Consider the following 26687-nt stretch of genomic DNA (forward strand, 5'->3'; position numbering starts at 1 on the left):
TATGTTTGGGCAGAAGTTGGATTCTACTTCTTTGAGTGTGTGCCTTCAGTGAAAAACAAACTGGATATGAGTATGCGATTAAGGTTAAGGCGTTAAGTGCATGAATCTTTGTTGAGTGTATGTGAATATATCGTTTTCCTCCAGACTGAGAGATGTTGATTATTCCCTGCTCTGTGACATTGACTTGGCAAGAGTTTGAATGTGATTATTGTGTGTTTTATAATGTACGTGAACAGAGTTTGGAAAGTCTCTCAATGGTTTATGGCCAAGCATGACATTGGAATGTATTATTTATTCAGGACTTTATCTAGTTATTGTTGTATTTGTTGCAAGAATGAGTTTTCTTCTAACTAAAGGAATGCTTCTTCTTTTTGGCCTGTCATCTAACAGAGCACCAGACTCTGGAAAGGAACACAGTGTTGAGACATGCACTGATAAACAGGACAATACCCAAGTGGGAAAGAAGAACTGTACAAATCAACAACTTTGGTACGACATTGCAATCATTTTTAACTTTAATGTGGTTTGTGAAAATGATGTGTTGGTTTCTAACTTGCCCTTAAGCGCTGTCTGTATTATCATAACTATCACCATGTTTACAACAGCCAACTTTTTTTATCTTCACCGCAGACTACCTGTCATTCTCTCCTTGCTTAGTTAACGGGTAATATTCAGGGCGTTAAATCGTGCCCATGCACACAAGAAACTGGGTTAGTCAGAGAAATCAGGTTATGCAAACTCATGTTTAGATTTCCCCCTTACCCGCGACCTTATTTTGACTTTTAACTTGACTTTTTTTGGCTCTAGAAATGGCAATGTGGGTCAAGACTGAAAAATCCCATCTATTAAACTATTGGATGGATTGCCATGAAATTTGGTGCAGACGGCTACAGTATGTCTCCTTCAGGATGAATTGTTATAACTTAAGTGATTCCCTAACTTTTAATCTACAGTCATCATCAGGTCAAAGTTTCAATTTGTCAAATACTTTGATTTATGACCATCAGCCCTGTCTACTCCATCCGCGGACACGTCCCACACATGTGCACTATAAAACATGGTGGCGAGCTCCAGACAGCAAGAAGAAGAGCGTCTTTGTTTGTTGTATTCAGCTGAGCAACATGAAAAAGTCTTAAAAACTCCCCCTTCTCCCCTTCCCGGATTAAGAAAACTGGGTTTCTCGTTAACACGGCATGAAAGAAATAGTTCCCACAGAAAGCCAAACTGTAACCTGTTTACTTAAAGTAAACTGGTGACAGCATAATACGTGCCCATCAGGCTCACTAAGATCTGTGTCAGACATGTAAATTCAGGACAAACACTACTGAGCGAACAGGTGCCGAGCTTTTTGAGGTGATCATGAAACAGCCCTGGAAGCAGAAATGCAGCAGTATATTGTTTCAATTAAAGGGGACAGCTCGCCATATGGCCTCCTTTCTCTAATCTGCGTTCACTATTAGAGACGATGTGATACATATGTAAGGCCTTTTGAGTAGAAACACGGTCAGATGGGACTCCTGTCATCAAAAGTCGACGCAAGTGAAATCACAGGATGATTTTTCTCATGAACCACCAGGTTTATTTCAGGTTTATTTAGTCAAAGGCGACTAGACTTGCAGTGTAGCCTTAAAGGCATTTTAACACTCATTTAACAGGCTTCATCTTCAGTTGTTGAAACCTTGATCTGATAAGTGACGTGCTGTCGTGTCCCGCTGGTTCACACCAGTTAACACCTCTGACAGCGAACCCACGACTGCCTATTCATTTCAACCACTCTCACGTCACATCACAGTGTGAGACACTCACGTAGCTTTTGAACAACTTCCCAGCCATAAGGCCTCTGTTGTTTTTGAATTTCAACTATGATACGCATAAAATGTAAAGACTGTGTTAAACCTTCAGTGAATCTAAACCATTCAAACAATCAACTCAGGGAAAAAACGTTTTACGGCGAAGCTTCTCCTGTCTGTTCTTTAAAGACGTCTGTCATGATGAAGCTACTGTGTTGTGTTTGACGTAGTCAGAAGATGTACATGCAGTACATAACAAGATTACTGTTCCAGACTCATCGTCACCATAACAATGCACTCTGGACTGAATGCTAAGCTGTGAGTCAGAAATGTGCAGCAGGAAATGTATTTTCCCGCTTTATATGAGCTTATATCTTTTATCCACATTTTACTTATTTATATATATATATATATATATGAACTTATTTCTTTTATTTTGCACTTGCACTTCCATCTGTTTGTGTTTGTACTCAGTGCTCTCATGTGTATGTCATGGAGGGGGGGCTTAAATGTTGTTTTTCTAATTCTTTAAATCCTGTAATATGGAAAGCACTTTGTGTTTAAGCTTGAAAAGTACTATATTTTCTATAAATACAATTATTATTATTATTATTATTATTATTGTTATCATTATTGAGTACAAATAACATAATTTTAAAATTGTGAAATTTTGTTTTGCAGCACTTCGTCTGGAGTTAATTGTGCCAATAGATTTGGATGAAACAACGGAGCACCCACTTTTACTGATTCTGTATGTCATTTTATTCTTTTTGCTGTTTTAAGGTGAAATGGATGAATACTTCCATGAATTATGTCACATGTCATGTTGCCTGCTGAATCATTTCATTCCATAATTTATCATATGTAGAAGCTAAGAAACAACTGTTTGGAAATGACGCTGCAAATTTGTGCCTTAAATCAGAGTTTCCCAACCTGGGGTTCTGGACCCCCACAAGGGGTCGCAGGATACATTTTAAGGGTCGTGTGATGACTTCTTTTTTTCAGTCTTCCCTCTGGACTTCTGAAGGACTCTAAATGTTATTCGAATAACGCAAGGGGAAAGAAATCTGTCAATGGTTGAACAGGCTTACAGCTGGTAGATGTAGGCAACCGATGACAAGGGGCTGCAAGTTTTATTTTAAGGAGTCACAAGCCAAAAAGGTTGGGAAACACTGACCTGTGTTTTTCACATGAGCCACTATGCTTATTTATTCTGGGTTTATTTTGGTTGTGTTGATGAATCCTTGGGCTTCCTGGTGAACTAAACGCATATGGTCCTCTCACAGCGACAGCGCCCCCGGTGGTCAGGCTGTCAGTGACCGCTTCTCCCTCAGCTGGGACTCCGTGCTGGTCAGCTCCGACGGCGTCATCGTGGCTCGTCTGGACGGGCGGGGCAGCGGCTTCCAGGGCCAGAGGATCCTGCAGGAGGTTCACCGGAGACTGGGAACTGTTGATGTTCAGGACCAGATCGCAGCTCTGGAGTACGTTTTATTTGTTTTGTTGTATTTTGTTGAAAATTATCCAGTTAATTCTACAAGACCGGCTGAACAAACTGTACACAGTATAGTGTGGGGTTTGCCAAATAAGGCTGATATGTTTATTTACGCTGTTTCTACGTAGCTGTGGTCGTATCAACACATCAACTGTACAACAGTTGTGATCAAATATTTAAAAAGAGGGCCAATATTGTCCCGATGTATCAGCAGACTGACATATGAGTCGAACTTTGTTCTTATTTGTAAGTGAAGTATTGTGTTTACTGCTATAATAACCCATTATATTGCAATAATAGTGATTTCTTTGTAACAAGTAGCGTGAGGGTTTAAAATTTGAAATGTAGTATTAGTAATAATTTACTATTCTCAGTAAGTAATGCTCCCTCACTTAGACATGTTGAGGGTCGACTTGTCGGCTGTCTTACCAGGTTACTTCATGGACTAGGCTAGGTGTCGATGGTCCAAGTAGATATGAGAGAATAACTTTGGTGTTTTTAAAAGTCTGTCTTAATACAACACTCACATGCCACGTGTGCACTGATTTATCGGCCGCTGTGATCGTTCCTCCTGTCCGTACAGGCTGTGAAGTTATATATATATATAGTGCTATATAGTGCAACTCTGCTAATGTGAGGCTTCAGGCTTCTCAGTTAGCCAAATCAAGTGGCTAGCTTTGTCCTGGCTGTCACGTGTAGGTTTATTGACCTACGTGCGACTACCAGGAAGTTTCCCTCTGCCTAGTCTGACTCATCGGATGTAGGCTGTTAAGTCTGCCATTGGCCGACTGAATTTTCCTCCCTTTCCGGTGTCTGTGTTGTTACCCAAGACGATTGTGATTTTTTGAAAGAAATACAAACAAGCCAGAGTGTTTTTTCCCCCTATCCCAGAATGACGGGTTGAACATACCCACTTCATGAGGCCGACTCAGACTGCTAAAGCCATGAATTAGCAACAAATTCAGCTGATTGTGTAATGTATTTTTATAAGGAACAGGGACAATCTTTTAGTGTAGTCTTATTAGGAAGGGATCACTTAATTTTAGCTGTTTAATTAACTCACTCTCTGTGCTCAGGCACCTGGTCAGGCTCCCCTATATCGACGGCAACAGAGTTGGAGTTTATGGAAAGGTAAGATAGCCTCTGTATCTAATAAATAACCACACAGAATTCAGACGGTTTCTAATCCCACGTTTCTAACAGCTGTGGTCTTGTTTTCCAGGCGTATGGAGGATTTCTTTCCTCTCTCCTGCTCCTCTCACACAGCTCTATGTTCCGATGTGGCATCGCTGTAGCTCCAATCACAAACTGGAGACTCTATGGTGAGATGGACCAGATTTACGCAGTGATGGAATATCATATATATACTTACAATATTAAATAGCTTACCACAAAACATGAAAAGGACGTTCAAACAGCCAGAAAACCCATTTATACCATATTTGGTCATCAATGCAGACATGTATCCATTATCAGACTTCAGCTTAGTCTCAGAATAGTCACGGCCAAACAACAGATCCACTGATTCAGAATGAAAACAAACCCAAGAAGGCTAATGGATAGAGTGGTACTCTCTGTTTGTTACAATGCCCAATGTTGACTGAAGTGTTATCATGAATGAATTAAAACAGCAATGCTGTCCCTATTCACAGCATCTCCCCATTAACTCTTTCCTTTTCCATCCTCACAAAGGGTCGGCCTACACCGAAAAATACTTCGGCTCCGCAGCAAAACAGGACCACAGATATCAAGTACGCCTGGATGCCCGTGTTGTTTGTGAAGGTTTCATTTGGAGTGTTTTTTTTTTTGTGCAATTCAAGAGCATTCATTGCTCATGTGGAGTAAACAGCTAGATTACATGCTCATTCCTCTCTCTGTTTGAATTGAAAGTGTTGAGTGAGAAACAGTTCATTATAGATACGGGAGCCTATTGACCAGCGTTGTCCTCTCAGCGAGTCACATTTCCTGTCTCATACCTCTGAAACAGCTGGGCCAATCACAGTGGGGCATGTCACAAATGTCTCAAATAGAGAGAGGGCTTCTCCAGACAATCAAGAAGAAGATGGAAGATGGTTTTCTAGTTGTGTGTATGTTTGTGGGTTAGGGTTAGGGTTAGTACACAGTGATCTGAATACACAACAACTGTTTCACATAGTTACATTCACTTACTGGTAAAATAAAGCATATAATAATATAATAAAATCGAAATAAGGAATAGAAAGAGCAGTAGTTTGTGCTGAGGTACAATCATTCATCACAGCATACTGTGACTGATGTAAAACAGCAGGTTCATTTTAAATAAACTCTCAGTTGACTTTCAGATTCTGGGTCAACTTCAGATGAATTTGGAAAGCGGTGTGGTGTTTGGGTTAGTCCCCGACAGGCCCCCCCACATTTTCACATCACAGCAGGAAAAAGCACAGGTGTAACTAACAACATTAATGATGGCTGCGTTCCATTTAGGTATGCCAGCTTCAGGGCCCAGGTAGTGTGCACGCCGGCTCACTGGGGCAGTTAACTAGAGCTGAGGCATTGTTGATTTATCACACCCGTGCTTTCCCTGCAAAATGTCTGCTGTGGAAAGCGTCGCTTGCTGTGACAAAGCACTTTGTATTTTGACCTCTTCTCCGTGGCAACAGCAGAGGCAGAGGCTCATGGGTATTGTAGTATTTGGAGCCATCTGCTGTGCCAAACTGCAAGAAAGCAGATGATTTCTCAGACACAACTGTGAAATTCAAAATAATGGCAATAATTACATAAACCTATAGAATAGTTACATTATCCCAGATACTCTTAGATTTCTATCTTAAAGATTGATGATATACAATAAAGAGGGAATTTACAGCAGATAGAGTAACACAGCACCAGCAACGGTTCTTGTCCATAATGGTATTTTAGTGTTCTAAAACCCCTAAAAGCTGTCAAGTGTACAGTCATTCCCCTGTTGTGTTACTTATATACTCTGCATTACTACTTACTGTTACTTACAAGAACTCTTTGGCCACAACTGATGGGAGCTACTGTAATAATATTCACTTGATCCTGTTCAAAGATGTGATTTTCCTTTTTTCTAACCTTAAATTCTTTGTTTATTCCTATAAACGCAGTGTCGCTTAAGGTTGCTTTAGTCCACTTTAAGTAAGATGTTTCGATGATGTGTTGCACCTGTTGCTGCCTCTGTGTGTGGAGGCTTATGTTTTACTGCTTACTGTCTCCGGCAGATTTCCAGTCTGCTCAGCAACGTCACGGCGCCGAGTCCTCTGAACTTCCTTATTATCCACGGCACAGCAGATGGTGAGGATGGGTTCCAGTCTTGGTCTAGTCTGTTATTTGGTGACATTTCCTGTCCCGATACTTGAAATAAGAATATCTGTGCCTTAGCCACTATATTGGATCTTGGACAGTATACAATACATATAATGTGCTATTTTGTTTTGTATATACAGTGATGGTCTTTCGGTGCATTGGTTGGTTGAATGTGCTGCGATGCATTTACAATTTGAACTGTCCGTTCTTCTTCCAGCCACTGTTCATTTCCAGCATTCTGCCGAGTTGGTCAAACTGCTGTCGGCGACCAACGTTAACTACACTCTCCAGGTGACTGCTGCCATTTCTTCTTCATGTGTCTGAGTGACAATTCATTTCATTTTACTAGCAGGAGGAGACCTTGATGCTGCTTTTATGGGTCTGTGGGCCAAACAAGCAACACTTTCTCGGTTTCGTCTGAAATGTGCGCATGTCCAATAGCACAGAGATGTCTAGTCAGATTTGTGAGATCTTGTTTTCTTGTTGTTGGATCAGATAGTTCCTGATTTACACACAACACTTAAGTTTGTTTCCTGATTATTTTATGTAGGCAAAGTTCTTGTATAGCTTGTGTTAAGACAGCACTTTTACAAGGGAAATTCTGGTATTTTAACTGGGCCTATTTTTACAAATGTTGGTGTCTAAATGAGAAACAGTTAAAAAAAAAGTTCGGGACCTGGTCCAGTAGATCGCCTCAGCCGGCAGCCACGAAACGGGCTGCAATGGCTGCAACATGATCCTTGCAGGTTAGGGTTAGGGTTATTGTTATTCTCAGTGTCTAACACCATTATGGAAAGGATCCCTTTTATTAAAAACACAGTCACTTTTCCATCGTCCTCTTCCTGCAATAACCTCACCTCTCGCGAGATTTCAGAGCGAGACTTCTCCTTGAGCGAGACTTCTGTTTCTGGTTGAACAAAAAAAGGATGAGGTTAAATAGATGACACTTTTTTTTATTTCCTCCTGCCTAGATTTTCCCAGATGAAGGACACAGCATTGCCTCTGCCAGCAGCCAGCACTACATGCTAAACTCAGTGCTCACCTTCTTCAAGCGCTGCTTTGAGGGGGAACAGGTTGTTGTCCCGCAGACATCTAAAGAGGACGACTAGCCTGTAGAGCCTCCTGCTGCGAGACAGTTGAAGAGAGAGTAGGAACTGCTGTCATGAGCCAATAAAGAGAAGCTGTGTTTTTTTTCCTGAGGGGCTGCTGTCTGTTAAAGCACTCCAAGAGCATTGGTGGAAACCCACAGACCTGCAGCGTGTAAGATACGTAGCGGTACATTTGCTAAGACCTCCGTGGTGACTCCAGGGTTCTGATGATTAAGGTGTTGAATTGAAAAGATGGTTGTATTGTCCCTGTACTCTAATCCGTCAGATTATAGCCACTGTTTGTAATGTTTGTAATCATAAAAGTCAGGGAATTAAAGAAACTTGTATTTTTCCATTTTAGAGTACACATTTTGCTGACTGCTGTAATCTACTGTGAATATTTCTGTTTATTACAAAACAAAACAAATTTGGGAGATTTATCACAAAACAATATTTGCAGGTGCCTTTACCTCATTACAGTCATCACTATTCCGGCCAACACCGTGTTGCTAGACTTACCATGATGTCTAGCTAGATGATGAAGATTAAACATTGTCAGCACTGAGGATCACCATCTGCATCTTCTCGTGGTTGGTTAAGTCCTCATCTTTAAGACCATTTTTAGCCATAAGACTAAAAACAATTGCCATAAGGTGGTTTTATTCACATTCAGGTAACCATTATGTGAAACGTCAGCCCCATTCGGATATATGTCTCTCGGGGAGGTGGGGTGATTTTAACCAGTGATTTTCCCCACCATCTCAATAACAATTACTGCCGCAATTACCCGTTGTTTTTCAGAGATCGTGCATGTCCTTCTGTAATTTAAATCCCGTCCGGAGCGTCCTGTAGCCTGTTTCATAGTGAATACGAGTTTTTCCGCGAGAAGAGCTGCTTGTATCTCATTCTTTTTGTCATTAACTCAGTGTGAAATCTGACTTGTATGTGAAAATGGATTAATGTTCTTGCTAATCTGATAGGTGGAAACATGCTAACACCAATATATATATATATATGACAGAACAGCAAAAAAAAAATAAAGCCGTCAGGAGGGCGAGCTCATCACGTGTTCTTGTAATGTCAGCTACGGGTCGGTGCTGGTATTCTCTTTGGAGCCCTGTTTCTTTTTATTGCCTATATGTGTTTACATTTTGGCAAATTGGCACCATTAAAAGCATGCCGAATCAGCTATTAGGAGTTCCTGTTTGTAATATGCTCATGGATTTATACGAAACTATCACCGAATTACTTTGATACAGAAGAAAAGAAAAAAAAAACGCGATGATTCTCAGGCAAGTTCTGAAGTGTCTTTTTTAATGATTTCTAAGCAGATTTATGGCGGTTTATTGGCGATGGACACTGAGTTCTGGGTACGAGAAGGAGTATGCTTGTGCCTCAAATTCATGGGGACGCGTTTGGCTTTCTCTTTTTTGCTTTGTCCTGCTGAATGTCCACGTGTCTTACAGACCACATCCTATAATGTCCCCATGGTAAATAATTAATGTTCATTAATTACATGAATCCGGTCAGAGGAAGGGAATTACAGTTGGTCTTTAGGGCATTTATGTGGAACGTCTTGTTTTTGTTTTTTTTCTTTAGTGTCTTTTGTGATTAGGAACTCTTTTTGAGCTCTATTTTAAAAAAAAAAACAGTTATCTAATTTGGGGTTCTTCAGAAATATATATGCTGGATTTAATAAAATCCATCGCATTAGAGAATATTATGGGGATCAGAAAAGCTATTATATCATTGTTTTCGGAGCAATATGATGATAAATGTAGTCTTTTAAGAAGTAATACAGATTGGTATCATCTGATACCTTTCATGATTGAATCCACTCAAACATGGATGCTTTTTTCACAATAACACTTGTTCTTTTGAATGTTTATGAACAACTGGATTCTTCACTGTTACATGTAGCATTTAACATCACAAAACGTGAACAAGTGTTTCAAATGGGAGAAAGTCATCTTGTAATAATAATAATAATAATAATAATACCAGTCTATTCTGCACAGCGTGCTTTGTCCATAACCAGACTCCTGTAATACTGTATGATCACCTTGAATAGGACGTAGCAAACCAGACGATTCTCTGACCACGATCCTGTGCTGCTTACACTTCTACACTGCAACTGATTGTGTCATATATACGCTGTACATTATAGTTACTACGTCGACAGTAGGCGTTTGTATACTTGGGAAAATTTATATGCTGAAATAAATTGTTAAACAAGACAGCCTCGCATCTCTGTGTCTCTGCATTATTTGCTGTTGTGCATAAAGGACGAAGCAATAAAATGGTAATTTCTTCGAGAGCCATGTCTGATACAACGTGCCCCATCTTGATTTAAAAGTGCTGAAGGTGCACCAGACGTGCAGTGTTTAGAGGCAGCAGCAGTGGCAGGCATTTCAAGTTGCTTTCGAGTCAAAGCCACAGTCTGCTTCAACATCTTTGTTCAAATGACGCTTTAAAGGAAGAGTTGAGCATGCGCTGAATGGATCACTGAAATGTGTTTGCTTGCTTTCTTTCTGTGAGAGCGACAAGGAGATTAATAACAGCTGCACGTCTGTGTGCTAATTATGTAGCTGGAGTCAGGAGATGGTTAGCCTAGCAATTAGCTTAAAGATTAGAGGCAGACGTGCTGTAAAAACAAAAGATGATGAGTTGTGGGGTGGGGATGTCATGTGTGTTATGTTTCACAGCCTTTATAGATTTCAATCCAACGAACGAGACCAACTGAAACATGGATCTCAGTGTCCACTCTGAGCATTGTGTTAGACCAGTAGTTCCCTCTCTTTTTTGTCCACATCAATATCAGATGGGCCTATATACCTCTGTGATACCTCTTTTTTTCCAACTGGTCTTTCTGCAGTCTTAATCAACTTACATGTTATTATGACAATAACTATATATATATATATATATATATATATATATATATATATATATATATATATATATATATATAATCAAACCATTATTTCTATTCTGAGCTTCATAACTGTTCCATGTAGCCCCTGGTAACGGCAGAAGTCACTGTATTGGATGACCTTTTTTAAAAATGGAAATTGTCACCAGAAGTAAGAGGCTTTACACCCAGCTCTGGTACTATGATATTAAACCAGTCTCACTGTGGAAACAAGACTTAAGAAAGCTGCACGCCGTCAATTATTTGCTAAAAATAGTTCCAGTGCCTAACTTCCCCTAAAACTATAAGCTGTCTTCTTTTTTTTGACATCTGTCTGTCTGCACAGGTTTAACAAAGATAAGCCAGTTGCTTCCAGTCTTTATGTTGTTTAAACTAAGCTAAACACATCTTGACTCTATCTCTGTACTTAACCCACACACACACACACACACACACACGAGATTGACACCAATCTTTTCATCTCACTTACAGAAAGAAAGCAAAGTCCCCAAATGTTGAAGTGGCTGTGAAGTGTGACGGTGCGTCTATCGTGCTGCTGGGAGCTGAGCTGAGCTCAAATGAGGAAGCCTCTCACTCAACTGTGAGACTCTGAAATGATTCAAGATTCAATGAAACAACATCTCATCCTGAGATACCCCATGACACACAACACTTAAAGGGAAATTAGCTCTGTCTTTATGTATCTGCTGGAATGAAGTTGCTCTCTCATGAGATGTGCATTGTCCTATTCACATAATGACTACAGTGATTACTTTTGTTTGACATTTTAGCTACAACACTAAAAGAAAATGAAAATGTATTCAACGACCGAGCAGTTTTAACATCCTTAGCCTATAAAATCCCATCAGGTAATGGCTGGTTTTTGGCCAACACCAGCACATTTACACAGATGTTGATGAATGTGCATTGTCCCTGTCAAAATAAATCAGTGAACTTGGAGCAAACCAGCCACCGACAGCCTCACGGCTGGCTGTCGAGCTCACTAACAAACTTCAAGATGAGGATCAAAGTTCATCCCTCACTTTGGAAACAGCAGCTGAGACAATGTCACCAAATTAAATGGAAATGCGAGAGTCTGCAGTCCGATGACAGCTAGCCGAACTCACTCTGCTGATGAAGACCATGTGATTAGATTGAAAGCTTCAGACAGCTGAGACTGTTTTCTCATACTTCAAGAAGTCTGGAAAGAATTCATATGTCAGACATACTGACAGAGACAGTAGTCGTGTTTCCACTCAATTGTCAAGCGAATTTTAAGCAAACTTTTGAAATGTCACAAAAACAGAAAGACGCGTTTCCATCAACTGGTTTGGAGCAAATAAAGAAGGCTTGTTGCAAAGCATAGGTTCGTCAGAATTTGGCGGTATAGGCTACGCTTTACGCAGGGCTGTAATCCACCAGTACACAGAGCTGAATAAGTAGAGGCCTTTGCCATCTAACCAACGTACAGGAAAACAATAGTTCTTTCACGTCAGCTGGCGTTGGCCATGTTTCATGCTGTCTGGAGGCTGAGGATCAGAACAGTTCAGCGGAGACAACTGATCAGTCACATGAGTTAAATGTTCTCCATGTCAAAACTTATTCGGCAAAGGCGTTTCCATGTCCCATTTAGCGCATCAACTCGACAACCGTTTCCATACACGAGTAGTGATAACGGCTGACGAACAGATTGGACCACGGCGGGGAAATACACACACATTTCTTATGGCAATCAAACTGAGCTCAGCTATGAGTTACTCTGGCTGATTCAACCCTCCTCTCAGGTTCAGACTGAAAGAAATGAAAGAAGAGTCAGTCAGTGAAGCATCATCTGTACCCAACCGCACAGAATCATTCTAATCAGCCACAATAATGGAAAGGAAACGTGTTCATGTACAAGAACTATAAAGTCAGTGAGAGAGAAAACTGCAGTCACTCTCACTTTGCTTGCATATAAAGTTGCCAACCAGATCAGCACACTTTACATACACTGCAACTCTTTACTTGTATAGTCAGTAGTTACTATATGTTTGTCGTTTTGGGCGCATCATCTGGAAAGCTGAACTGGAGCCACTTCCATGTGTGTGGAAGCAAAGTCAGCCCACAATTTTGAGTTTGAATCTTATTGCATGCTTACTGCAATAGTTAGTTAGAGTATAAGTACAGGAGCAGGACTATCATGTGCGGGACTATTTCTTGGCAGGGCGTAGTGACTTCCTGGAGTCTCTGTTGTTTTTACACTTTTTGTCCAGATGAAATTAGATGTTAATTAGTGAGCTTTAGAGGTGCTGATGGGCACCACCAGTCTTTATGCTAAGCTAAGCTAACCAACTGGTTGTAGCTTCATACCAATCGTACAGACATGAGAGTGGTGTCAATCTTCTCTCTCTCGGCAAGAGAGGATATAAACAAATGTTGATGGAATGAATATATATCAGAGGGGCCTCATCTGCGCTGGTGGAAAAACACACCATTTAACTCTGGTCCAGGCAGATTTAAGAGTGTCTGTCCTTCAGCTGAGTTAACATCTGCTCGGCCGCTGGGGCCTGAGAGAGATTAATGCACACAGACACGCAGCATGGAGGCAGCGATGGTCACTCCAAGACAAGCAGGCGTCCTACGACAGACCGCCTCTACTCTTCATCACGAGTCCCAAGGTGAAGAAACAGGTGAAACGTTGCATTGAAATGCTCAGATGGTTGGATTATTCATCCTCTGGAACAATCAATCCTGCACAACAAACGTGGCTGTAATGCGCTCGCTACATATCAGCACAACTCATTGTTTTTTCGTAGTTTTTTTAGTTTTTTATTATTATTATTTATAATCATCACTAGAGGACAATCACAATAACCCCAAAACCTCGACCCTGCCCGTTCCCTTTTTTAAAACAGCAAAAAGAACAAGAACAAGCATTACAAAATCCAATCCTAAGAAGAAAATCAATAGCTGAAAGGAAAAGAAACCAAAGAAAAGTACAAGACATCCAGGTCAAATCAATCCATCCCCATAGACTAAACTATCTATGAGATCTGACATCTCAAAAATATATTTATGTACACACTCTGCTGTATTGTACTGTACAAAATGTGGCAACACTTGACACATTCCCTGTAGACATGCAAACACCTTACTGACACTGTAAAATTGTCCATCTTAGTACGCCCATTTTCATTAATGTCCACCGCAGTCAATGATCCGCTTCTTGAAATAAGAGAACATCCTGAAATAGGGGGGGAATGTGTCTCTTGACTGCAAGAAAGCTCTTGAATCAGGTGGAGACGCGTTGAAAAGAAAAAAATCATCTCACACCTTTTTTTTTTCTTTTTTCTTTTTTTTGGGAGATTTTATCACTTGTTTTAAGAAAACCAAGATTTTAAGAAAACAAGATTAAGTGACATATTAAGATGGAGAACTTTTGCAGAGTGGCCTGAAACTGAAATGACTGTATGGCCGATGACCATTATCTTCACATATAACTCAGAGCTTATTCATGACCATACAGCTGACATAGTGTTGGAACTGGTTCAGATACTAAACTGACTGCAATGCTGTGTCTCGAGGACCTGAGTTGACATAGGTTAACATGACACTGCTAATGGATGACTACCACTGCCAGCAAGTAATATTACAGTATGTTTAACCTCATAAGGCATTGTACATGTCTACACAAGACCCCTGTACAATAAAGTGTGACCTATAAAGACTGTTTTCATTTAGGGCGGGCGATGGCGGAGGGTTTCAGCAGGAAATCGCACTTAATCAGGTTCGACTCGGTTGTGGTGGAGTTGCGTGACTAAACACTTTTCCGCAGATGGCTGGAGCATTTCCTTGTGCAACAATACAACAACCAAAGGAGAGGTGAGATCAAAGGTGTGCGTCTTGTGTTCTTTTCTCCCCAAGTGCTACCACAAAGGAGACTAACATGGCAAAATGAGTGAAGCCGAGAGGGATAAAAAGAACCATGCACTTGGTAGGTGTGGGTGACTACAGTCCAGAGAGCCTGCAAAAGATGGAGGCAGTCATCCGCGTGCTTTGCCGAGAAACAGAGCGTCCCAAAAACTGAAATGACTTTATGCTAGAGGATAGTTCCCTCCTCAAGTCCCGGCAAATGCAACTGTCACTGTCGTGTCCTTCAGTTATCTTTTCAACACATTTATACACCGGCATACACACACACACACACACACACACACACACAAACACACACACACACACACACTTTAAGAGCATTAGCTGCTCTAACCCAGTGTCCATGTCCGGCTAAACACTTGGTCCAAACGCGAAAGGCCTTGACGGATTTTAGCTAAATTCTTCAAGCTCTGCCAAAGGTCTGACCCTCAAAGCCTCCCACCTACTCCTCCTCCTCGTCTTCCTCATCAGGCAGCGGTAGTAGCTCCTCCTTCAGACACTCCCTGTAGAAGCTGGTCAGCGTGGCGTAGAGATGCTGGCGACTCTGCTGAGACAGGAAATGGCCCTCATCTGGGTAGATCTGGGGGGGTTAAAGGTAAGTCAATTAGTGGACGGAGGTTTGTAGACATGCAGGGTCAGCTGACTTACAATAATTCAGATGGTGTCAGGGACAAAGCACCAACCGCAATGGCTGAATGCTGGAGTTAGTGTGATTATAGCATCTTTCAAATCATTCTGATGGCTAAAGTTGGGCGCACAGTGGAGCATTTAGCTGCTAAGACGGCAGATATTTCCCTCAGGAGACCGAAACAGAGCTAAAAGGAGAGTAAACACTGGACTTGCATTCGTCAGGTGACTGGAACCCCTAATATAATACTTGGACTGTGGGTGTCCTGGTAGTTTAGTGATTATTCTTGCAGTCCCTGGGCAGGTAGACACAAACACTAACGTAAACTGAACTAATGCAATTAATACAAAGACAAGTTAAAAATACAATATGTACTAAATTCAATCATAGATCCAAACAGATTTCAATCATTACACCCAACACTATATAATATATATAGATAATCATTCCCACTCAGCCCCCCCTCCCCTGCCAACATTCTCCAGTTAGGTGGTAGAGTTGTCCTGCGACACAGTAGCTCTGTCAGGCTGTCACATCTCAGCAGCACTTTATTGCCCAAATTGAGATAATCAAGTTCAAACTGTCGAATGACGATGGTGAGCCCTTTTCCCAGACTTCAGAAACCTACAGGTGGTCTTGCAAACCCTACATATTTCTCTACAGTCTGATTACTCAAGTTGTTATAGAAAAGCACATTACATTGACTTTCCTGTGATTGTGTGTGGCGACTGTGATCATCGCCATTGTCCTGATCAATAAGCCCACAGCAGCAGCAGCGCTTGCACATATTATTTGGCCGGTCTGGCTCTGATCTCGTAGAGATCGTTTGAGCTGATTCAATACATTTGGCGCCTTCAGGCAATTCTACGGGTATTATTTAGGTTATTTCGCATGTGTTGCAGTGGCATCATACAAAACGTGCATTTCTGTCTCTGTTTTTACAGACACAGTTTTAAGAATTTGCCTCGGTGTTGTTGTCTCGCACCTGCATCGAGTAGTTTGCTCCAACTTTCACGAGGTTCTTGACGAGCTCAGCAGTATGCTGAAAGTGGATGTTGGCTGGGAACAAAGAAACGAAACATGTCAGCAAGATTCAGCCCCAATCCTAACCGGGTGAAAAAGAAGAGACAATCAGATTCCGGCAGGACGGAAACACCTCAACACGTTCGACATGCATGGTTCACCAGCGAGTGTTTTCCTCTGGAAATCCCAACATCAATTTAGATAACGCACTTTTCCTTTTATCTTTTGATTAAAAACCATTTGGCTCATTACCTTCCAGGATTGCATGCTCTTTTTTTTTTGTGCTCAGCAGTGCCGCGCCACAGATACAGCATTTTCATTCTATCACAATTTATTTTCTCTTACCATCTGCTGTGCCGTGCACCAGCATCAGTGTCTGCTCCCTAAGTGCTTGAACGTTCTGCAGCACACTGGAAAACTGTGAAATAGTGGGGAGATAATAGGTTGATAGATATGCTAACTGGCATTGAGGAAAGCAATAAAAAGATACAGAGTATGATCAAATGAAAGACACTGTGGTAAATGACATTATACCCTGATTACAGGCACACACAGACACAGCCATTCAATCCAATTAGAGATTTACAAGTGATAAAGTATCTCCCGTTGACACTCTTTCCTACGCTTGGAATATCACCATTTTGTACAAATTGTGAGGAAAAAGACAAACAAGTCTGCAGTCAGGGAATGCAAAGCTGCAGCTTACTAAGAGCAGTGAATTACTTGTTCCAGACAGATTTGTTGTTTGGTTGTTTATAATGTGCTTGCAAAAAACAGTTTTGTTCTCCCCCACTGCCTCGCTCCTATCGCTGTGGAAAACACCTCTGATAGCTCAACATCTTGTCTGCGCGGGAGGCCTGAGAGAGCCAGGCAACCCTTTTGCAGCAGCTTATATAAAAAAAAAGAGAGAAACCTCCGGCATGTGATCTGACACACCGGTGCACACAGTTACAAGAAGAGGGATGAGTGACAAAATCCTACGGAGCATGAAAAAAAAACAAAACACAAGAAAAGCCAAAGCGCAGCCGCCTCCGACTTTGATAGCAGCGTTCAGCAACTGTGGGAGCTTAACTGTAGGTGTGTCAGTGATGTTACGGCAAGCCGCTCTTCAAAGATCGGCGACAAACAAGCGAGGGGAGGCGGTAAACACGCACCTGATATCTGCTGTCATCCCGTAATGGCATGCCAAGGTATCTCTCGGAGAACGCCGATGCTGTGCAAATGAGAAGTGATAAATTGTTAACAGAGCCCCCGGTAGACAGTGCTTCAGCTGCAGCTAAGTGCCTAAACAGAGTGGCGTTGCTGTCATCCTGAGGAGGAAATAACACCTTGTGTAAGTCAAAGGGTCCTCTGTGACATCTAGACTCTATAGGACGCTCTTTACTCTGGTCTATGGATATGACTTAGATCCACTTCCCCTCTCTGTCAGAGGTAAACAGACTATTTCCAGGCAAGAGCCAACACGAACATGCTATCAATTCTTATGTTTCACGTGAAGCGTCATAAGATCTAAGTGCAAATTCAACATGATGCAGGATTTATTTATGGGGGGGGGGGGGTTGTACTCACCATAGAGTTTCCAGTCTGTCACCGGTGACATCGCACACGCACATTTGAAGAGGCTGTCAGTCGACTTGAGCATCATTAGTGTCATGTACGCCCCATAACCCTGAGCAGACAAACGGAGACATTAAACTCATCTCAAAATCAAATCCAGTCATTGGAGTCACTCACTAGAGATGCAACAAAACAGCCTGCTGACACTTGAAAGCTTTTTATGTTAGAACTCCCAAAAAAAGTAACATATGGAAAAATTTTATTAAGGAAAGAAGCATTTTTTTTTTTTTTGAAAAAGTGATTGTAAGTGATTCTTACACTGTTCATGGTTTCTGCTCAGCGGCAGCAACATGTGATATTAACGCATGAGGCAAAAACAGACTGGAGAGTCATTTTACATCAAGACAAGACATTGGACTCACCTTTCCAAACACTGCTATCCGTGTCCGATCAATATATGGAAATTTCATCATGTACCTGGAAAGGAAAACACACACACGCCACATGAGCTACAGGTTTCAAACACACTCATCTGAAAGTCAGTTTCAAAGACATGAACAATCCTTATTCCGGGTAAAATTGGTCAAACTCTCATTGAATTACTTGTTTTATTATTTTCATTCTTCTGCGTTTTCTGTAAATGGGTCACAAATCTTTCAGCTATCACATCTGCTGGCTTTATGGAGGATTTGCTACTTTTGATCAGATCAGTATTGTCTGCCAATCCATGCAAAGTAATGAGCAGACAAAATGGGGTCGTTGTAATCTCACACTGTGAGCTTGAGGTTGACAGTAGCAGTTTAGTAAACCTGTGCGTCAGGATTACACTCCAGAATGTTCTGTGCTACGAGTGAAAAACAATGACACATTTATCAAATAACTCACTCCCACTTACAGCAAAGTGTTTGAATAACCTTTAAGAGCAGCTCTGTGAGGAATAGCCAATCGCACGCAAGGTTTAACCCACAATTTGCTCCATTGTTCATTCTGTAAAAATCCTCACATTTCAGTAATAAAGTATGCTGCAAAAAAATAACTGTGTGACTGTGATATCTTAAATGCCTCAAGTAGCAATTAACAAGTGAAAGCAACAACACGTAACCTGTGAAATAACAGGAAATTGGCTGAAAATTGGCTGAAATAAAAAAGAAAAAGAAAAGAAACTGGAGCAGGGAGAAACCTTTCCTGCTGGCAGAAGAGGGACATGAGAGCAGAGGACATCCAGTGCCGACAATGAAGATGCACGGAAAGAGATTGCAAACAAAATCAATGCTAGCTTTATTCTTCTTGTGCGTCCTCCAAGGAAAAAAAAAAAGCTGTGTAACTTTCAATCCAAAATGTGTTTGGAGATAACAGCTAAGAAGAAAGCAGCGGCTGCAACTGATAAGCCATAAACCCACCATATTTTCAATTATACATATGGCTTTGTGTCGTTCATCCTCACCAATTCCTTGTCGCGCAGTCACTCCAAGACATGAGGTCTAAACTAAATCTGCTGATGAAGATGGTGGGATATAATCTCTAGCTCTAGAGCAGCTACTGAACAGACGGTGAGGTGAGATGGTTAAGTCAACAAACTCCAGATAATGTCCTCTCCTTTATGTCTCACGCACACTTCTAACACCTCTGGAGGTCTCTGAAATGTATTAGATTTTTTATGTCAGAAGGAAAATCATAAGGAACTTTTATAATAAGTTTGAAAGTAAGAGTAAAAGTGTACTTTTCTTTCACTGGAGGACGGTATTCTGTGGAAATTTCAAACCAAAAAGTCAGTATGTCCTTGTTGAGGGGATTTGCACGTGTTTTCAAGAGGATTTCGTTAAATGTAACACCTGAAAGCACAAGATGGTTTAAAGGAGAATACAGTGGATCTGATAACATACTCTACTGCTGCAATCTGGTCCTGAACATCAACAGTTCCCAGTCTCTGGTGAACCTCGTGCAGGATCCTCTGGCCCTGGAAGCCGCTGCCCCGCCCGTCCAGACGAGCCACGATGACGCTGTCGGAGCTGACCAGCACGGAGTCCCAGCTGAGGGAGAAGCGGTCACTGACGGCCTGACCACCGGGGGCGCTGTCACTGTAAAGAGCACAGGACGTAAACAAATAAATACGACTCAGAGAATGTGTTATTTTAAGAGCTACTTAAGTAGCCTAGTTTAGATCGGTTTGTGTAAACAACATAACTCATTTTAAAGGATATGGCGGTTTTATATTTTTCTTAATGTCAAAAATCCCATTAAATACCAAAACCAGCAATGTGTTAGTCCGCCTCAATAATTTCCAACTTCCACAGTCTGTGGCACTCAACACCGAGCACATTGGTTCCTACTGAGCACATGAATCTTTAAAAACAGGTCACATATAGTTTCATTTTGTTTAAAAAAAAAAAAGGTGGTCACTGTAGTTTTTAGCAAATGTTACACAAAAAGGAGTAAATAGTGCATTTGTTGAGGACTATTTTCAGTGGTGGATTAATACACATTTAGTGCTCTATTTATTTAGTAGGATAGTGTTTGTGGAATTGAGTCAGAATAAAGCACAGTGTGTGTGTGTGTGTGTGTGTTCATGGTAATGGAGGAACATGTCAACAGTGTGGCTCTCTGATGTGTATTTAAGTATTTGCACGATAGTGGAGCTCTATGACACAGAGACTAGAAGATCTATCAGGCTTTGATACACACACAATACTTCAATTCATTGTTGGTTTTGGTCTTTTCATGAAATTTGTTGGCAATAACAAAAATATATCACCACAAACGACGCAACAAAGGTATATTGTGAGTGACTCTCGTTCAACTGGGGCCTCACACATTACATATGCATACATCCTCTGTTCTGTATTGCTCCTTGGATGAAAGCAATGACCAAGAATTGTATTTTATGTCTGTTTTCTAATGTGTCGTTACAAATGGTACTTACACCAGCAACAGTAGTCCATAGTGACGGGAATCCAAGAAGTCTGGTGGGTAGAAGATCTTCAAAGGTAAATCTGTAAAAAGTAAAAAAGAAAAAAAACATTGTGTCACCAATTCATCTGCGATTCACAGTAAAAGTGTAGAAACCAATACTTTGTTCTCACCAAAATGTTCCATCGGAACAGTTCTGAAGTCAGCCAGCTGGATCCTTTTGTACTTCAAGGCTGCCTTCAGCAAAGAGTTGTTCTCGAGGATGTAGTAATCTGTACAGATGAGGGGAATGTGTTTAAAGGGATGAAACAGTCGGAAGAATTGCTGCCAATAATCCAAGTGTCGCTGCATACAAATGACCCATAATAAAAGAGGATTTGTCTTTGGAGCCAGTGATGTAATGAGATGAGATGGAAAGTGTAGGTGAGACTGATGAGATCCGAGTCTCGTGGATCATTTTGTGGTCAATTTAAAGGGTTGGGGAAGCTGAATACATTCCTCGATTTCATCTCTTTGGGGTTTAACTGTTGCAAATAAAGGAGACAGTTCTACATTCTGATATTTTCATATGAAATATTCAACCAGGGACGATGGTAGATCACTTTAGAATCAAAGAGAGGGATTTGTGAAATATCTCACTGACAAAATCCCCAAAGCTGGATGTAGTTTGTAAAATAATTTCCACTGACCTTAATTCAAACCATAACAATTTGGTCATTGGTGCTACTGTTAAACTTGGAAGCAGCACAAAAAAAATACAGTTGCATTTCTGAAAGGCATTTTACACACAGCAGTTTGCTCGTTCTGGCCTCAGAAACAGGAGCCCCACCATTTTCTCCACATATAATAAACAATGACTCTCTGGCATGGCCAATTTTTCCATTCAAGCCATCTGAGAAGCAGCTAAATGAAATGGAATTCATCCAGCATTTCTAATGGAAAACCCAAAATCAATAGACGTCTCATTATGAAACCGCCAGGGGCCTTGAGTTCCCAGCTGTGGATGGAGGGCCTATCCAAATAACCCTGGGCAAATTGCTTGCTTTTCTGCAGCACAGCTGTTAACTTTTTTTGGGGGGAAAAAAAAAACTACTGATAGACATACAGGCATGTATAACAAGAAGAAGCTTGTGTGAACTGTAGGTGTGTGTGTGTGTGTGTGTGTCTGTATTCCTGATTGTGGGAAAGGAAGAAGAAAGAAAGTGGCAAAGGGAAGAAATCTAGATTTGTAAGCCCCCCTGTTGACCAGAATCAACGGTAAAACGAGGTGAGGCTCATATGCTCTTTTCTTCTCACACCGTTGGCTCCGGCAGAAGGCCAGTTTCAAAAAGGAAAACTCATCAACCCCCAGTCAAGTTTTGCCTCGACTGCGATTCAATAGACTTTGGCTTCGGCAACCCCACGAAGGCAAAATCAACCGTTTATACAAACAACAAGAATTAGAGGTTTCATGTGCAGACAAGACACGATTTAGAGAAACTCTTTCATACCTTCATCTGCAGCAGGGTGGAATATTGCCATTGTCTGGTCCTGACAGTGTTAATTTCCTCAACAAAAACTACGTTGGAAAAGAAATGTGTCTTTACACGGGAAAAACAAGACGAAAACTAAATGAAAAGTGACCTCTGAGGCTGAAAAGGCATTACAGTTTTCATCAAAGAACACAATCTTAATGTGAAAGATGGACAAAATGGGCGAAATACACTGAACACATCTGCCAAATCTACTCCTGATTGGTAGAACAGAATCCTCCTCTACAGAAAAATATCTCTTTTTCAGAGGAAGGCACCATCTTGCCTTTCAGTAAGGTTGTCTCCTAACGGTAAGCTAACGTTTCCTACTCTGGGAAGAAAAAAGCAACAGATATGAGTTCTAAATCAATCTAAAACCCCATTGTGAACTACACAAGAAGCAACGAAATAGCTGGGACAAAGCACAAAAACCTGTGGGCCAGCACGCTGACTTTAATCAAAACGTTAATGTAACACTAACAAGGGCTGTGGAAGTGGATGTAGTCCACTAATATCAAGTCTTAGAATGGGTGAGTGACAGGGGCACTGTGTGAACCATTATAGTCTGGTATACAGAGAACAACACCTGTAACCACGGTGATTGTACATATCAAAGATGGCGACAGCTGTAGCCCCAGAATGCTTACAAGAGTGCTTAAAAATGTTTAATGCATGGCAAATAATGAGAGCAAAACCTCCTGAAGAGACCACCAGGAAACAGCAGCGCGTTCACAATGTTGCCACCAAGAACCAGGAGAACCGAACCAAATATGGTGAAGCTGTAGGCTCTATTTAGCTACTACTCAGATTGATTCACTTTCCCCACTGCATTTATATCTATTTGCTTTTTCCTTCTCTGATACTTTTTGATTGATTGTATTTTCCTTTCATTGTGTTTTGTAATGCTGTTCTAACACACTCGTGCCCAGCACAAGATGCCCTGCCTTTCATGGCTTTGGCTGCTTGCTGCAGGTGCTGTGTGTACGCCTCGACGATAACACTTCAACCTTCAAGCAACAAGATATTGTCCAACGTGTACGTTTTCATGATGCAAAAAAAAGATGAATGTGTGTTGACGTTTCCGTTTTTGTAACTTCTCTTGAGAAACTTGAGTGTGCCGAGACAGGATTTGCAACTGCCAGCAAACCTTGCTAGGTTTATTTCAGCCTGCCGTGTTACCTGCTTTGCACTCACCGCCTCCGCCGTAGAGATCCCTGTGCAGTTAGCCATAATGGCCATTTCAGACAGCTTCTGTATGTGTTCACTTACAGACGGAGACGAGCGTTAGAAATGACTCGTGTCAAACCGTGTTTATTTGGAAAGCTGTAGGAGGCTTGCGCAGCGTCCCCCCCATATACATTGTTTATTGCGAGTCCTCCTTTTCCCAAATCTCTACAACGGAGGTAGTGAGCACAAAGTTAGCATGACCCATAAAGCCACAGTAGCAGCATTTATGGAAATACACGTTGAAAGAAATTGGAATTGTCATCACATACCCGTCATTCCCACAAGACTACAGTAAGTCCTTACTTGAGTTATTGAGGCTGTGTAAGATCACAGTAGGAGCGCCAGGACCTAAAAGGGGTGAAAAACAGCTTGTGAGTGTACAAATTACCAAGTGAAAACATCTTTCTTTCTTTAAACCAAAATGAAAAGATGACATTATGAATGGTATTTTTCCCTGTGACAGTTTGCTCCAGCAACACAAAAGTCAATTGCGGGCAGCCGTCTTTTTTCTTTTTTTCCGATTTTGCCCGCCACCTTCCTTATCTTACCTGTATCAATTAGGGGATTAAAGGTCACTCACATTGCCTCCCTAATAGCCTCAGTCTGTCAAATTAAGTCAGTTCTTTTCACGGTCCTATTGCAAAATACCCAGTCAGAGGTTAATAGGATGGCAGCTTTGCTCAGTAGCTCAGCTGCAGCTGAATCCTCCCGCCATGACCACATCTCTCCAAACTGCAGCTCTCACTTTACTCCCTCTCTTTCACTTGCTGTTGGTGGGCTGGATTAGCTTTGACCTTAGCATTCTTTGCCACACTTGCTTGTGTCACGCAGAGAAATGGTTTCATTGTGTGCATGTATCCACTTGAAAACACTAAACCAATCAGAAGCATGTCATGAGTTGAATTTAAGGGCTTGCGCTGCCCCTGATGAAATCAGGTATTAGGACAAACTTGTCGGGGTTATGTGAACCTGGCCCTCGGAAGACAACACGCTTTCTCCATTATTTTTATTGCTTTTGGGAAAGGTAACAGTGTTATTGTCCAATAAATCACCACACCTTCTGAGCATGGAGCGCTCTCATCTGCTCAAAATAAATTGAAACCACAAACAATATAAAGAGCTACCCTCTATTAAACAAGCTACTCGTTGCCCAACAACGCTACCTAAAAGTAATTACACACAATGGAGTGGCTAATTGTTTTCATTTTATGCCCGTCATCTGGAACTGATGAGAGATGAATTTAAAACTGAATAGTTGGAGGGTGACAGATTACAACGGGCAAACCCTAACACCTGCCAGGTGACGTCACAGTTTGACAGAAACTGGCAGAATCATTTAGGAACATAAAACACAAACAAATGCAGCAGTGTTGCATTTAATTCTACAGATCTTTTTAACTCAAAGGTCAAATCTGAGGTTATTTAAGTTCAGTGCACTGCTGTGTTTTTGTGTATTATCTTTATGGAGCCGCTACTACTGTTAGTCAGCTTTAATCTGCAATGCAGTGGAAAAGATGATTCCTCTAAAGCAAGTCCAGGATACAGTTAGCAGTGTGCTGTCTTCAGGCCGGTCATCGATGAGAAACACTCCTTACTCTTTCTGTGCAGTTATTTTTGATGACTCATCCTGTACTTCTCCAGTTGTACAGTATGTGATGTGGGGCGACCGGCTAACCCCTCCCATCCATATAACACTGCATTTGATGGCCTACCTTTACAGTGGAGGATAATGTGCTGGTTCATGGGGCTGATGTCAGCATCGAAGTACAGACAGTGAGCTTTGTTTAGCTCGCAGGTCAAACACCGTCGTGGGAAGAGACCCACAGTTTTGACACTGAGGAGAGAAGATCATATTTTAGGAAAGTAAGAAAACGTTTTGAGTAAAAGATAGCCATCAAGCGTAATGATGCCGTCACTTAATCTTTTTATCTTGATCAAAAAAATCCCCTGAAGAGACCAAACCCAACAATAAAACACATCTAGCTAAAACATAGTCCCAACCGGACACAGGTTACACCTCTGTAGCAGAGAACGTAACTGTCAAAACTGTCCAAAACTATAAAACTGTATGAAATATGAACCATGAAACCACAGGGAAAAAAACAAAGCAAAGCGAAGCAGGTTAGCTTCAATGATTAGTCAATTAATCGATCAGTCAACTGACAGAAAAACGTATTTGGAATTTTTCTATGCCAACATGCCAAGCTGGTTCCAGCATCTCCAACAGGAGGTTTTTCTGTCTGCTGCTTTACTCACTATTTTCTTACATTTTGTAGACCAAACAATTAACCAGCAATGGGGAAAATAATTGGCAGATGAATCGATGATGAAAACAATCATTAGCTGCAGCCCTGAAGCAGAGTGAGCGAGGAACTGCGCTCCTGAGCGTGCTCAGGGAGGTCTGCCTGAAAAGCAATACAGAGCAGGCACGAAGCGAATGCTCTGGTAATAATGTCAGGTTAATAAGAGGGTCTTCTGAGGGCCTTGCAAAGATCTTGCAATGACAGATTAAAAAGAATTGTGATTGTACAACTATGAGAACAATAGCTGCCAAGAGCTAGTATAATCAGTAAGTGCAAAACAAACCTGAAAAGATGCCGCCTCCGCGGTGAACCCTCTGTGCTGAGAAAATACCTGTATGGAGAAAACAAACATGCTGAATGAAATACTGAACTTCATTATGTCCCTGTTTAAGTGCAAGTCATTCATCTAATTAGTAAACCAAGCGTCCTTCTGTGTACAGTATGAGTCAATGTGTCAAAGATCATCTAGTTTATGCCTCATGTGTCTGAAACTGGTTCGACTCACAGGTTGTCAGTGTTCTCATCGTAGGCAAGGATCTTGGTCACCTCCCAGTTCCCTGATGTTAGATGTCGGACTTCATTTTGATCAGCTCGGAACTGAGAGGAACAGAAGAAGATGAGTATAGGTTGTTTGTTTGAACTTGGTAAACCCCATCTAATAACTCCTTTGCTTCTGTATGCTCAGGCCTCAACTGCAGGCTGTATATTTGAATCTGTCCTCACCAGAAGGACACCAGCATCAGTCAGTCTTTAATGAGGACCGGTGTGTATGTGTTCCTGACAAACACCTCCTGTAGTCACGTGAATACTGGCTTTATGTGACACAATACATGTAGAAGAGCAACAGTTAAAAGGAGTCTGAGCTGTTATACAAAACACACAGACAGACACACTCCACATGATTGTTGCTATGGTGCCAGACGGTACATTGGCTGTTTGGTGCAAATTAACATAGACTGGGAAAACACTTGAAATATGCTTTGCTTTCAGTCTGAACACACGTTTAGGGAAGACTGCTAGACTGTCCTCAAG

At 41.3% G+C, this 26687-nt stretch overlaps 2 protein-coding genes across 3 annotated transcripts in view; one reads left to right on the top strand and one right to left on the bottom strand.

Annotated features, from left to right (window-relative positions):
* The window catches only part of LOC139292693 (inactive dipeptidyl peptidase 10-like), a 107184-nt gene extending 99487 nt beyond the window's left edge, over positions 1 to 7697 (top strand). Inside the window, exons 18-26 of the mRNA XM_070915056.1 lie at positions 391 to 489; positions 2472 to 2541; positions 3077 to 3271; positions 4359 to 4413; positions 4505 to 4604; positions 4975 to 5033; positions 6504 to 6576; positions 6806 to 6879; positions 7560 to 7697. Coding sequence (XP_070771157.1) covers positions 391 to 489; positions 2472 to 2541; positions 3077 to 3271; positions 4359 to 4413; positions 4505 to 4604; positions 4975 to 5033; positions 6504 to 6576; positions 6806 to 6879; positions 7560 to 7697 — 863 coding nt within the window. The remainder of the gene's footprint in view (positions 1 to 390; positions 490 to 2471; positions 2542 to 3076; positions 3272 to 4358; positions 4414 to 4504; positions 4605 to 4974; positions 5034 to 6503; positions 6577 to 6805; positions 6880 to 7559) is intronic.
* Positions 7698 to 14941: 7244 nt separating this feature from the next.
* Positions 14942 to 26687, bottom strand: part of LOC139292904 (inactive dipeptidyl peptidase 10-like) — a 155884-nt gene continuing 144138 nt past the window's right edge. For both annotated transcript variants that reach the window (XM_070915305.1, XM_070915306.1), the window contains 13 exons: positions 26161 to 26252; positions 25939 to 25986; positions 25065 to 25186; positions 23656 to 23700; positions 20788 to 20886; positions 20628 to 20697; positions 19591 to 19785; positions 18130 to 18184; positions 17720 to 17819; positions 17305 to 17363; positions 16496 to 16568; positions 16113 to 16186; positions 14942 to 15079 (listed from right to left, as the gene is read on the bottom strand). In XM_070915305.1, the coding sequence (XP_070771406.1) occupies positions 14942 to 15079; positions 16113 to 16186; positions 16496 to 16568; positions 17305 to 17363; positions 17720 to 17819; positions 18130 to 18184; positions 19591 to 19785; positions 20628 to 20697; positions 20788 to 20886; positions 23656 to 23700; positions 25065 to 25186; positions 25939 to 25986; positions 26161 to 26252 (1170 nt within the window). The remainder of the gene's footprint in view (positions 15080 to 16112; positions 16187 to 16495; positions 16569 to 17304; positions 17364 to 17719; positions 17820 to 18129; positions 18185 to 19590; positions 19786 to 20627; positions 20698 to 20787; positions 20887 to 23655; positions 23701 to 25064; positions 25187 to 25938; positions 25987 to 26160; positions 26253 to 26687) is intronic.

Source organism: Enoplosus armatus, chromosome 11, assembly GCF_043641665.1.
Source record: "Enoplosus armatus isolate fEnoArm2 chromosome 11, fEnoArm2.hap1, whole genome shotgun sequence".
NCBI lineage: Eukaryota > Metazoa > Chordata > Actinopteri > Centrarchiformes > Enoplosidae > Enoplosus > Enoplosus armatus.